The sequence below is a fragment of the Hippocampus bargibanti genome, linkage group LG20, assembly GCF_051943395.1.
Source record: "Hippocampus bargibanti isolate YZ-2025 linkage group LG20, ASM5194339v1, whole genome shotgun sequence".
NCBI classification, from domain to species: domain Eukaryota; kingdom Metazoa; phylum Chordata; class Actinopteri; order Syngnathiformes; family Syngnathidae; genus Hippocampus; species Hippocampus bargibanti.
Window position 1 is genome coordinate 11,967,128 of NC_142753.1, and position 12,384 is coordinate 11,979,511.

The 12,384-nt window shown below is 41.0% G+C and overlaps 3 protein-coding genes across 4 annotated transcripts; all 3 read right to left on the minus strand.

Annotated features, from left to right (window-relative positions):
* Positions 1-90: 90 nt before the first annotated feature.
* Positions 91-5,744, minus strand: rrm2b (ribonucleotide reductase M2 b). Of its 2 annotated transcripts, none has more exons than XM_088986867.1 (9): positions 5,559-5,743; positions 4,409-4,558; positions 4,219-4,335; positions 3,282-3,415; positions 2,857-2,951; positions 1,725-1,858; positions 1,536-1,640; positions 1,346-1,459; positions 91-739 (listed from the first exon to the last, which is right to left on the minus strand). In XM_088986867.1, exons 1-9 carry the CDS (start codon positions 5,592-5,594, stop codon positions 587-589), a joined length of 1,038 nt encoding a protein of 345 aa, XP_088842993.1. In that variant the 5' UTR covers positions 5,595-5,743; the 3' UTR covers positions 91-586. The 2 variants fall into 2 exon arrangements, with proteins under 2 accessions (XP_088842993.1, XP_088842994.1); XM_088986868.1 differs by lacking the exon at positions 91-739 and adding an exon at positions 810-1,126 and having other exon boundaries at positions 5,559-5,744.
* Positions 5,745-6,157: 413 nt separating this feature from the next.
* On the minus strand, positions 6,158-8,010 carry LOC148883256 (nuclear transport factor 2-like). Its single transcript, XM_088986871.1, has 5 exons — positions 7,912-8,010; positions 7,358-7,478; positions 7,209-7,280; positions 6,960-7,058; positions 6,158-6,418 (listed from the first exon to the last, which is right to left on the minus strand). The coding sequence occupies exons 2-5, from the start codon at positions 7,460-7,462 to the stop codon at positions 6,293-6,295; spliced, it is 402 nt and encodes a 133-aa protein (XP_088842997.1). The 5' UTR covers positions 7,463-7,478; positions 7,912-8,010; the 3' UTR covers positions 6,158-6,292.
* Positions 8,011-8,674: 664 nt separating this feature from the next.
* On the minus strand, positions 8,675-12,260 carry bloc1s4 (biogenesis of lysosomal organelles complex 1 subunit 4). The gene is made up of 5 exons (XM_089023342.1): positions 11,893-12,260; positions 11,273-11,344; positions 11,098-11,199; positions 10,214-10,348; positions 8,675-9,393 (listed from the first exon to the last, which is right to left on the minus strand). Exons 1-5 carry the CDS (start codon positions 12,211-12,213, stop codon positions 9,268-9,270), a joined length of 756 nt encoding a protein of 251 aa, XP_088879468.1. The 5' UTR covers positions 12,214-12,260; the 3' UTR covers positions 8,675-9,267.
* Positions 12,261-12,384: the final 124 nt, after the last annotated feature.

Below are 12,384 nucleotides of genomic sequence, written 5' to 3' on the forward strand. Positions count from 1 at the left end.
CGAAAACCTTTATTTGTCCCACAATGGGGAAATTTGCAGGTCAGGCGACTGCCATGAACAAAATCTCTGAGTCATTCCGCATTTTTTTTATTCTGAAAGGTTTTTTTCCCTGTGAAAAAAAATCTGTGATGCAGCATTGAAACCGCAATAAGTGAACTGCAAAGTACACACCAAAAAAAAAAACTTCTAATGTTTGAACAAAGACACTAAGCGGGACATCGGTGAAAAGGTTTCTTCAGCCATCATCTGTACTTCTTTGAAGGTGTCGGATGTTTCACATCTTATGCAAGAAGCTTCGTCAGCAAACTAAAGTCTTACTGGTAGTTTCGGCCCTATATATATATCTCCCTACAGTCCGGAAAAATAGTTTGTATGCCAAGGTAAAATTGTCATAAATTTAACGTTGGTAAACCGAAAAGTTTGTAAGCCAAGGGGTTAGTAAACCGAGGTATCACTGTATTAATATATCACTTACTTCACGATATGATCGACTGTGCAAAACAAGATGCAAATGTTTTGTGTTTTGGTACTTTCAAGCCTCAACGCGTGACTGAAATAAATAAATAAAATAAGATAAAAGATGAAATCAAAAGTCAGCGTCCAGAGTGAACTTACAGTCCTTCATGTTGGACATGACTCCAAATCTCTGGTACTCGCCCACTCGCTTCTCAAAGAAATTGGTCTTGCCCTCCAGTGAAATAGACTCCATGAAGTCGAACGGGTTCTCGGAGAAGTAAACCTAAGTTAAAAAATATATCATAATAACAACATGGAGGAGCTTGCTCATTTTCATATGATTTTCTTTTTATTTGAATATCATATTTGTTGCTCCGTGAAATGCTGAACCCAAACCAAAACAGTAGCGACTACCGAGTGACATCAAAGAGGCTATTTTGGAAATCTGTGTAACTTAGTTTTGTGAACCACCGCTGATTTGATCACAAATTATGCCGATGTGGAACTGTCGCGGCCTGGAATTGGAGCGGATTTACGAGGGACAGGAGATGTGAGACAGCTACAGCTTTGTGTTTGCTTTTAACATTTAGCTTGTAGCAGACATGCACATTTCACCATGACGTCCCTGATCCACTGGTGAAAAGGACGCTTTGATCCTCTCCTCTTTCATCTAGAAATGGTTCATACAACAAAGGGTGCAGAAAGTGCATAACATTGAATGACTGTCTTATGTGTTGTGTCAAATTATTAGTTATTTTGTGTTTTCTTTGTTTTTTTTTTTTTTAATAAAGGCGAATGCAATCCAAATGAGGGCGAATGCAACGTCTGAATTAAAATGAGTCAGACACCGCTGGCCCAAATATCGACTTGCTTGATTTAGCAAGATTACCTTTGCTAGTTCCAGGTCAGTGAGGAGGTGGTCAGCCACATACTGGATGTACTGCTTCATGAGGGAAGAGTTGATTCCAATCAGATCCACCGGTAAGGCCTCAGTCAGAAACTCCTGACTCGGCAAAACAGGGCAATGTTGAATTTAGATTTATTTGTGTTTGCAAAAAAACCCACACAAAGTGTCCGACCTGCTCGATGCTAACGGCCTCTGTGATGATGTCATACACACGGTCCTCGGAAGGCTTCTTCACAAGGTAACTGAACAGTAGACAGGCAAATTTGCAGTGTAGCCCCTAAAAAAAAAAAAAAAAAAAAAATGTAGCGTACCGCATTAGCCGCCACGTGTTGATTTATCACTTGTGACTTTGGACTTTCACCTCATCTCGGCTGATGAGCTCGTTGGAGTAGGTGAGGCCGGGCATCAGACCTCTTTTCTTCAACCAGTAAATAGCAGCAAAGGATCCGGAGAAGAAGATGCCCTCCACCGCCACAAAAGCCACAAGTCGCTCGGCTGCCAGGACCAAAAAAACACGCGTTAGCTTACCAAATAGAAGTAGAAGAAGGTAGCAAGTCACAAAAAAACTAAGGTTTGGTTCTCCTACTTTAATAGAATTGTCAGGCAATTTCGACACAAACAAGTGAGCCGAGTTTTTCCTGATAAACGTTGAATTCTATTGCAATTGATGCTTCTCCGTATATTATGCATGTCTTGATATTACTGCTACCTGGTAGCCAATGTAGGCACACCAGGAGGGCCACAATGTCAATAAAAAAATCAGCATCATCTATTGGCCAAGTGTGAGGAGCACATAAGGAATTTGTCTCTGGTAGAACACGCTGCTCTAGTATCATCATGATTTAAAAAATAAAAAAATAAAAAAAAACATGACAAATAAGTATGGAAGGATACTCTTAAATGTAAGTGGTACCACTCAGGAACAACTGTGAGAAAGCATGACATGATGATACAAAAATAATTTAATTCTATGCCATTCTTTCATTATTGTTGGCTTTTTTTAATGAAGTAAAATCCTGTAGAATTGTGTTTTTTTTATTGTGGAACAAATTAATTGCATTGTCATTCATTTCAATGGGGCAAGATGAATTGGGTTGGCTCTCTACATTAAAAAATAAATATATTTTAAAAAAAGACCTTCTGACAGGATTTTTTTTGCCATTCACAGTTCCAACAAAATCAGATATAATAAAAGAAGCAAACTATGTGCAGTTTTTCCCGCTTGAGCAACATTGCATGAAATTGACAGTAAAAATTCAGTTTTACTTTTGTACCTGAGAGCACTTCAATGTGTCCTCCTAGTGTGTGTGTGTGTGTGTGTGTGTGTGTGTGTGTGTGTGTGTGTGTGTGTGTGTGTGTGTGTGTGTGTGTGTGTGTGTGTGTGTGTGTGTGTGTGTGTGTGTGTGTGTGTGTGTGTGTGTGTGTGTGTGTGTGTGTGTGTTAAACTGAGGTCCAAGAGTTGAATTAGCACGTAATATCGTACGTTTCCTCACCAAAGGTGGACTGGCTGTCGTTTATCCACTGAAGTGCCCAGTCGGCTTTGCGCTTGACACACGGCATGAATTGAATGGCGTTGAAGAGAGAGTCCCTAAAAATATAATAGGAAATATTTCTTTAGCTTTTGTGTGTGTGTGTGTGTGTGTGTGTGTGTGTGTGTGTGTGTGTGTGTGTGTGTGTGTGTGTGTGTGTGTGTGTGTGTGTGTGTGTCATTCCATCACTGTATGAGGGTGAACTTATCCTTCAACATTTGGATGGCGGGTTAAAAAAAAAACCTCCTTTGCCGAAAACTAGTTCATATGCCAAGATTATATTCTCGCGAATTTAATGTTCGTAAGGCAAAACGTTCGTGAGCTAAAGCGTTTGTAAGCCGAGGCATCCCCGTACAAAAAAATAAAACACAATTGAAGCAGAATCAAACCTTTCCTCGTGATCCCGTATGTAAGTGTTGATGAGCATGCTGTACATTTCCGAGTGCACCGTCTCCATCAGGATTTGGAAGCTGTAGAAGGCGCGTGCCTCGGCGACCTGGACCTCCTCGCAGAATCTCTTCACCTGGTTGCAAAAGTAAACAGAGATAATCGTAAAGTCCTGTTTTGATATTTAAAGGACAACCGACACCATTTTTTGGTTTCCTAACTGACATCAGAAAAACGTTTGATAGCATCTAAAATGCCCAAAATATGCAGGATGATATTTTTAGTCAAATGCAAAACAAAATGTGTCTAAAAAGTACTTCAATTTGAAACCGGAAGTGGCCAGTTTCAGAAGGTCCCGCCCCCTTGTTCGTGGTGTCACGCCAAGACGTCTTGCCTTGCTCGAGAATCAAAACAATGGCTTCAGATTCGGAGAAGATGCTTTCTTGTTATGAATATGATTCAAATAGTTCTGAAGAGAAAAGCATACATGTTTTCAATCGATTAAAGAATTTATTCCGTGCCATTTTGAGGCAATAGGGGGGGGGGGGGGGTGTAGCACTAAAAAAGACGCAGAAAATGGCGACAAAGCTCAGTGTAAGGAATGTATCAGCCCGTTTCCACAGGCTGATGAATTCCTGACACGGAGCTTTGTCTCCCTCTTCTGCGTCTTTTTGGTGCAACATGAAGTTTTCAGACCAAACAAGTACAGCAAAATGCATTGACGTGCTGGAAGGACTGCTACAATGTGTCCTTTTTTTCGGTCAGGGCACCAAGTCAAAAACAAGACTTCCAGAATATTCTGCGCAAGTCTTAAAATGTAAAATATAGCTATATGCGGTGGAATCTTTGTAAAATACGCTCATTAGAAGTCATTTGAAGCCATTTTACAAATTATGGACGCAACTTGTCCGGTGTCGTCGGTTGTCCTTTAAATCTTACCAGATTCTCATTTACAATGCCATCGCTGGCAGCGAAGAAGGCCAGGACATGTGAGATGAAATGCTTTTCTTCAGGTTTGAGGCAATCCCAGTGCGCCAGGTCTTTGGAGAGATCCACCTGAAAGCGGCAGAGTGTTTTATATCAAGTATTTTAAATGATTGTGGGTGAGGATGTGGAAAAAGATGCAGACCTCTTCCACTGTCCAAAAGGAAGCCTGTGCCTGCTTGTACATCTTCCACATATCCAGGTACTGGATGGGGAAGATGACAAAGCGTTTGGGGTTCTCCCGGAGCAGAGGCTCATCCTCTCGGTCGACGACGTTGGTGTCTTTTATGGCGTTCTATGCAGATAAAGAATTCAAAAATATTATGTCACAATGTTTATGATCGTGGTGCTAAAAGATATCATTGATTTATTAATGTCAATCCCAAGGGGTATGTATGGATGTACACAGCACCATACATTCCTTGAAAAAGACAAGATATAAAGAAAGGTTACATTTCCTCTGGATTGGTTGCTTCATCGTTTTTCTATAACCCATTTAGGACTTTTTGATTAGATCTCTTCAACAGTGCCTCCCAATGTTTTATTTGCAGAATATTCTGGGCCCACATAGTTTAAGATTGCAAAGAAATAAGGGATTTTTACATTATCAAATGGGCGATGCCCAAATTTATGGTGTGACATCAGGACTTTCGTTTCTCCTAAACTGATTCTTAGCTTTTATCAACTGGTGCAATCATATCCCCCCAACTGATGAGGTCGTTAGTTTGCTTCAAGGACACATCTGACTACAAAACAGGGATTCAATGCGGACATGATACGTTATACTGTAATTGCATCACTAAATATGGGTGCAATACACACTTCAGGTCGAAAAAATGAAACATATTCGCAAATGGAGTGTTGGGAATGGTTTTTGACGTCATATGAAGTTTATGGAGACAATATGTAACACTTTAATCCGAATGTTTGTATTGTTTTGTTATCATCTAGTATTCTCATTTATTTTATTAATAATTTTATTATTTATTACTCTTGTGTTTTTGACTGTAAAGTGTACTTGAGTGTCATGAAAGGCGGTTATAAATAGCATGTATTAAGTGTACAAATATTTCCCAATTTTTGTTTATTTATTAGATAGAGGTGGGTGCTTGAGTAGCACTACGAGACAAATATCCAAAAGGACCAGTATAAAAAGACACATTAGTTAACTCCGGTGAATTTAAAAAAAGGGTTCGAATTAGGTTTCCGTCTTTCTAGTTTCGGGTTTACGAGCTAGCAAGTGTTAGCACGCAAGGCTACTATCAAGACACGCGAGTTGCCATGAACAGTCTTACCGGTTGAACGAGAACGTCGTCACTCAAGCTGTCCATGTCTTAAAATCTTCTTGGCCGGTGTCATTGCGGCATAACGAGTTTTAAGTTTTCGTTTCCTGGAGTACAGTATTTGGTTTTGGATTTAAGACATTTAAAGAGACGTCCTATGAAACGGGCAACCGATGAGAACTTTGTCGCCCCCTGAAGGACAATTGTCGCATTGCATGAAATGGCCGCACAGCAACTGTCGTTGACCGAGGACTCTCCCGTAAATATTGAATATATATTTTCTATTCTGTCCAAATACATTTTAGGAATATATATGATAAAATGTGCGTGTTTTTCAAGTGGATCCTGTTACTGACTGGTCGCCTAGATTTGTTTATACTAAGGATTAAATAAAGGTAAGGGGAATAAAATTAATACAAAAATAAAAACCTCTGCACTGTGAAGCCGGCGTCCTAACCACTTGACTACCGGGCCACCCCCAGCAGAGTAGATGACATGTCCATAAAACTGAGATAAAGCCAGTTTAAAAAAATATCGGTAATCGTTTTGGGGGCTTCCTGCGTTGTAAATGTTGTTGTCGAGTTCCCAAAAATGAACAAAGACGACACAGATTTTAGTTGTTTGATTTTTTTTTTTTAAACGGAGCGCGAGGGGGGTGACGACATAACATACATGGAGGACAGGACACGCTTTGGGTGGTTGGCTGGGTGGACTCCAAGGGAGTTTTTTCGAAGTCTTGTCCGCCGCTACTGAGGCTCCACGGCGATGTTATGTATACCAAGGCGGAACACATCATTCGTGCACACCCAGTTGCAGTTCTGTGGCTTCAGCATGAAAACTTGGTGGAAGGCCAAAGGTGGATCATTGTCAGTCTGTTGGCAAATCAAACATATGGAAATAAAAAAAACACTGCCTCAAATAGAGGTGTCCTTTTCCACCCTTTAATTGAAAAAAAAAAAAAAAAAAAAAAAAAAAAAAAAAAAAAACAGGAAGTGTAATAACTCCAGTTCATCAAGCCATCAACGACCATCACAAAAGTCAATAAAACCACATTATTATACAGTACAGTTTACTTCTTTAATTATAATATCATCGTATATTTATTATCCATAAAATAGGGTATATTTTGTGTAGTTTTAAGGCTTACAAAATTAGAAAATTAGGTTTTATGGAGACCTGGAATTATTCTCATTTTAATGGTTTCCTATGGGAAATTAAATTTTGGGATACACACTTTTCGCCATACACACTATGTCTGGGAACCAATTAAGTTCGTAAGCCAAGGTATCACTGTACTCGGAAAATCCTGAATTTCAGCCAGTAGGTATTCAACATTTTTTGTAGCTCTCAGTGTTTTGTGTTCTGAATCAAAATAAAGCCTGTTTGAGTGAGGACAACCAGCACGGTGCTTACCTTCAACTGTCCAAAGACCATGATGAGGATGCTGTTGTCTATTGTGGGCTGGATATCTTGCTCTGTGACAATGTGCTTGATTTGCTGGAACGGCATACCCTGTGCGTTTCCAAACACAACCAGGAGTTGAAACTCAAAAACAACCCCCCCCCCCCCTTTTTTTGGGTGAGTTTAGTCAATTAAAAAAAAATAATGTTGACACATTCAAGCAAATCATGATTATTTAGTCTGTTCCAAATCAAGACATACCGTTAGTTTGCCAGCGATGGCTTCTCTCCCATGAAAGAGGGTTCCTTCCCATGTCAGAGTAGCGCCTTCAGCCTAAGAAATGAGCGGAATACAGTTACACACATGCAATTGCTGCAAAAACTGCAGGCGACATGGTGGAGCACACTCACATAAAGGTTAACCAGTTCCATCCTGTTGGTGTGATCAAACTGGTTGTAGTACCACTGCACGAAACCTTCGCCAACTCTTTGGCAGTCAATTTCGCCCCCCTGCATGATTGACACCGTGGAACTGCAAAATAGATTTGATCAAAGAAAATAAACAAATTACAAGATTATTAATGACATATTTTTGAAGAACATCCCATTCTACACCGCCCCTTGCCGGAAGTCAGCTGGGATTTTGGCTCCACAACAGCCCCGAGTCTCCTATTACTCCTGAAAGCCATATTAAATCTGTCTGGATGATTGCTGTTATTATATTCAGCCTCACCGGATCTCATGAAAGACGGTTGATTAATTCAAGCTAGTATGATAAAGCAGCGAAAAAAAGTAGCATTCATTTAGCAAAACATGCTAACTCATGCCTTGATGGCTGCCATGAGTTTACGCTTGAATTTTCGCTATTCAGCCCCAAACTAACGCCAGCGACAAGCCCGATTCAATTAGATAACACAGCTCTTATTGTCGAGTATTTTTGTTTAACAAGCTAATGTGATACTCACGAGCTTTAAGCCACTTTATTCGAGAGCCGGCAGGCAGGCCTGCATGGACGTGAGGCTGGGAGGGCCGAGGCAAATGACCGACTTCCGTTCACCTCTCAACTCGTGACGTGTTTCAACGTGCTGGCCAATAGGCATACGCATAAAGCTCAATGTGAGCGCTGATTCGCCTTACACAGAGGTCACATTGATGTAATTGGCTGGACGTTTATGACACGCCCCACAACAGGAAATCGTTGAAAACTGTTTAAAATAAATACAGCATATAGCCTATGATGCATTGCGCGCGGATGGGACAGGTTGTCGTGTTCAGCTGTTCGAAATATCGCGTTGGACATCAATTCACTCTTCATTTGGCCATAAAAGACCTTTCAACGTTTAATCTTGCTTCAAAGAACCGTAAAACATCAGTCCATATATTCCGACGCTGCCAAAGCAATAGCGTAATAGACTATTCTGCGCCTGCGCACACGTCATGACATCTGATTGGCTCTATAGTGAGATTAACTACCGGGGTTTTGTACGCCTCGAATATTTTTGAATCAGTCATGGAAAGGAGACATAAACAACAACAACAACGTCACATCATACAAAACTTTAATAAAGAATGTCGTAAATGTGACACAAATAAACACGCAACGTCCGATCTTTAATAATCAGACGTTGTCGTCATTGTGATAAACGAAGGTGATGAGACTCCAACCAGGTCCGTTTCTCTGCCCAAAAGGTCAGGCACTGTTTTACCATGAAGCCACAATTAACAGAGTCGTCGTGTGCTTTTTTAATAACAAATATGCAGCCAGTAAGAAACACCAAGCTCAAAATACAATTAGTATTAAATGGAAGACATGTAATATTTGAGGTCCATATTGCTCATAGTGACTGATTGATTAGTCTAATTCAGGGGTCTCCAAACTCATTCATCAAGGGCAATTGTACAGGCCGTTAATCCCTGTATATCTGCTGCGCTCATCCGATTTAAATTATGATGATCATTCTCATCTTTTATCAGAGCTTGCTGATCCTTGGAATAAGATGTGTTGAAACAGGGAGGCAGAAACAAGCCTGGATAGTGGTCCGTGATTACCGGAACTCGACACGCCTGCTCTGATTGTAAATGGATTTATAACAGCATGCATTATTTTTAATCAATAACAACAAACAGTATTAAAAAAATGCTTCTCATGTTGGAAGATGCGTCAAGCGTGTCACAGAGCTAGCAAACAGCGGAAAACAAAGACCACTGAGGCACTTTTAAAAACTAAAATCACGTTTTTTTTTTGCTACAGTTCAGTGTCACCTTGCGGACGTCTATAGAATTGTTGGCTATTGCTCGGCTGTGGACGTTGGGGGTCGTTTTTATGTCTCAGAGGGGAGTCGCTGCTCTGCCTGCTGCGATGTGATGATGTAGTCGTCTGTGCAGAATACTCGGGGGACTTCTCGATGCTGCTGATATGGTGCTGTTCTTCGTGGGCTGTTTGGTCTCTGGGACCCACCCCCCCAAAAAAAAAACACTTAAAAGTGGTCTATGGCTTATAGTTACCTTGACATAAGTGTACTTTCATTTCATGATCAAGCTCGAACTCACGTTACATGTAATTTGAGTAACCCCATTGAACTGACTTCCCAAAAAGAACACCATGTTTTGTCATTGTGCATTTGTAATCATGAAAATAGCACTCTGTGATATAAAACAACACTGGAAGATGATTTGTGTCAACTAGTATCAAATAGTAGTCTTGGTGCAACACACAACGATTCACCATCGCTTTATTTATGTGTTTTCCTTCTAATTTTGCCATCAACACGAAGTTTTCAGAGCAAACAAAGTACCCAAAATGCATTGTGTGTCGCTCTCTCGGTCAGGGGCGTTCCATCCGTGACGTCACATCAGGACTCGTCACCAACTCAAAAACAAGACTTCCTGAATATTCAGTGCGAGTCTTAAAAGGTAAAATATCGCTATATGCCGTGGAATCTTATTAAAATACGCTCAGTAGAAGTGATTTTACAAATTATGGACATAAGGTGTAGCTATCATTAACTATCATTAATTTGCTGATCTATTTTTTTAATTAAAAAAAATCCAAACAGGCCAGTAACTAATAACTATTTTCATCAGCGTCAGCTTTTTAAAAATGTCAATTCTTTTATCTAAATACATTATGGCATGTGGATTTTGCCTATTATTCAAAGCATGTTCCCTCTCTGCACGTCCGAGCAGGGCCGAATATAAACACCAAACAAATTCCTCAAACTGCCAATTGTACTGAATGAAATAACAAAAAAAGAGCAAGTGCCTCACATTTAAGAAGCCGGGAAAGCTTATTGTGCGGAAGATCTTCTTGAAGGCGCCTGGTAGCGTGGATAGTTCTCCCTCCGCCTGGGCCAACTGCTCCTCCATGGCATCAACGTTGGCTCCCACCATCTTGACAAAGCCCTGCAGACAAATGTCCATATTTGAACATTCCATTTGTGATTGATGTGAAATGATGTGGATGTTTTTGATGGCCACATTTATAGTTTAGTGTCTTTGCCGATGCATCCAAAGCCTCTTCAATTTTTTTTGTCCTCATCTAATGAGATTGGAAAATATGTCACCACTATTATTAAGTGTAATTTTTCTTCTTTTCCTTTGGGCTTTTCCCTTCAAGGGATCGCCACAGCAAATCAGTGCCCTCCATCTTTAGAGGTTTGTTTTGGCCAAGCTTTTACGTCGGACGCCCTTCCTGACACAACCCTCTGTATTTATCCGGGCTTGGGACCGGCACAAGAAGACTTATGTCCCTTTGTGGCTACAGAACAAGAAAAAAATGTTGACAGTTCATTTATAAATCTTAGAACTTTTACTGTCATTTTAATGATTTTACATTTTGTTTTATCGATCTTTATGACTGTGTCGGCCGGCGCACACGCTTTCTGACCCAAATCCGCACGGCTTCCCACGCATGCGAGCTGTCCAAAAAACCAGCTTTCCCTGCTAACGGAGAAGCCAGAAGAGGTCACGTGTCTTAAAGAGGCGGCGGCGCCGACCGCGAGCCCGATGCGGCGTTATCGCTATTATTCACTGTAATTGAAGAGAAACATTAGAAACAAAAGAAAACGAGCCAGTTTGCTAGTCTTGCCATACTAAGCTGAGTTCACCCTCCCGATAAATATCAAATAATGTACGCAATCACCATTGCTTACCTCTAATTGATCGATGCGCCCATACAGTTGTCTTATTTCCTCAGACTTCTGCTGAATTTGAGGTATGTTTTCACTCACGATCTGTGATGTGTCGCTACGAATCTGCAAAATAAACAAGCCCAAAATTAACGACCCATCTGTGATGTGTGACCTGGAGTGCCTTTATTTACTCCACCATATCCAGCATGCCAACAAACTCGTCCACTCTGGTCAGCATTTCCTCCAGGCTTTTCTCCAAACACAGAATCTGAATGAGGAATAGTTTGTGTCAGACAAGGCTTTTTATTTGGCTGAAATTCAATAAATTAGGCATGCGGGTTTCTTCAGGAATGTAGACAAAACAAACAAACACACACAAGATCCAGTCTGTTTTTTTTTTAATCAAATAAAGAATGTCCAAATTGACAAATGCATAAATAACCACATCTCCCTCCCTATTTTCAAGTCCCACCTCAAAACCCATCTCTTTAAAAATTGCTTTCAATGTCTAGTTCAATCTGCTATTTTCAGAATCAGAAAACCTTTATTCGTCCCACAATGGGGACATTTATTATTATTTATCATTTTACTTATGGTTTTACTGTTGTGTGCTTTGTTTTTATTGTAAAGTGTCCTTGGGTATTTTGAAAGACGCTTGAAATTAAATGTATTATTATTATTACCTTCCTCAAAAGCTTTCTTTCTCTCACGTTAACGTTTTATAACGATTTACGGTTATGGCTAGTACATATTTCAGAAACCGGAGTTAAAAGACAACGACAGTTCAGTGGACATTGTTTCGGGTGGAATGTTTACCTCTTCTCCCGCAGTTGCCTTCACGTAAGAGGAATACGTGAAAGCGGTGTGCACCAGGTCGTCGTATCGTTCCGGGTTCTGCTGGGACGCCGACGCCGCTTCGTGAAGGCTCGGATTGGGCGAAGCGACCGCGTTAGCCGCCGCCGCCGCGCCGAAGCCGAAACTGGAACTCTGCGACACGCTGCCGCTGCTGAGGATGTCGCTCGCCATGGACAAACTGCTGGCGCTCTGCGACACGATGCCGCTGTCCCGACTGATTTCGGCGCTTGACTCCTCCAGGGGGGACAGAAGGCCCACCCTGTCCACGCGACGGCGGTCCATGCCGGCGAGCTGCTAAGGAGACTGCAGCTGGTGGTGCGGCAAAATAAATAAATAAATAAATAAATAAAGACACTAGCGTTTGGCCAGTCAGCTGATTGAGTCACGTGGTTAGTAGGACGAAGGCAAATCGCGAGGGTCAAAATAGATGACGTTGCATTTAACGCGTACTTT

Excerpts from the sequence above, each read along its gene's own strand:
- bloc1s4 (XM_089023342.1), bottom strand. The coding sequence starts at position 12,213 with ATGGACCGCCGTCGCGTGGACAGGGTGGGCCTTCTGTCCCCCCTGGAG. Across the intron at positions 11,200-11,272 it reads TTGTTGGCATGCTGGATATG|ATTCGTAGCGACACATCACA; the intron begins GTGGAGTAAATA and ends TTTATTTTGCAG. Across the intron at positions 9,394-10,213 it reads GCTTTCCCGGCTTCTTAAAT|AGACCAAACAGCCCACGAAG; the intron begins GTGAGGCACTTG and ends GGTGGGTCCCAG.
- rrm2b (XM_088986867.1), bottom strand. The coding sequence starts at position 5,594 with ATGGACAGCTTGAGTGACGACGTTCTCGTTCAACCG. Across the intron at positions 2,952-3,281 it reads ATACGGGATCACGAGGAAAG|GGACTCTCTCTTCAACGCCA; the intron begins GTTTGATTCTGC and ends TTATATTTTTAG. Across the intron at positions 1,859-2,856 it reads CGACAGCCAGTCCACCTTTG|CCGAGCGACTTGTGGCTTTT; the intron begins GTGAGGAAACGT and ends TGGTCCTGGCAG.
- LOC148883256 (XM_088986871.1), bottom strand. The coding sequence starts at position 7,462 with ATGCAGGGGGGCGAAATTGACTGCCAAAGAGTTGGCGAAGGTTTCGTG. Across the intron at positions 7,281-7,357 it reads TGGAACTGGTTAACCTTTAT|GCTGAAGGCGCTACTCTGAC; the intron begins GTGAGTGTGCTC and ends CTCATTTCTTAG. Across the intron at positions 6,419-6,959 it reads TGGTCTTTGGACAGTTGAAG|ACTGACAATGATCCACCTTT; the intron begins GTAAGCACCGTG and ends ATTTGCCAACAG.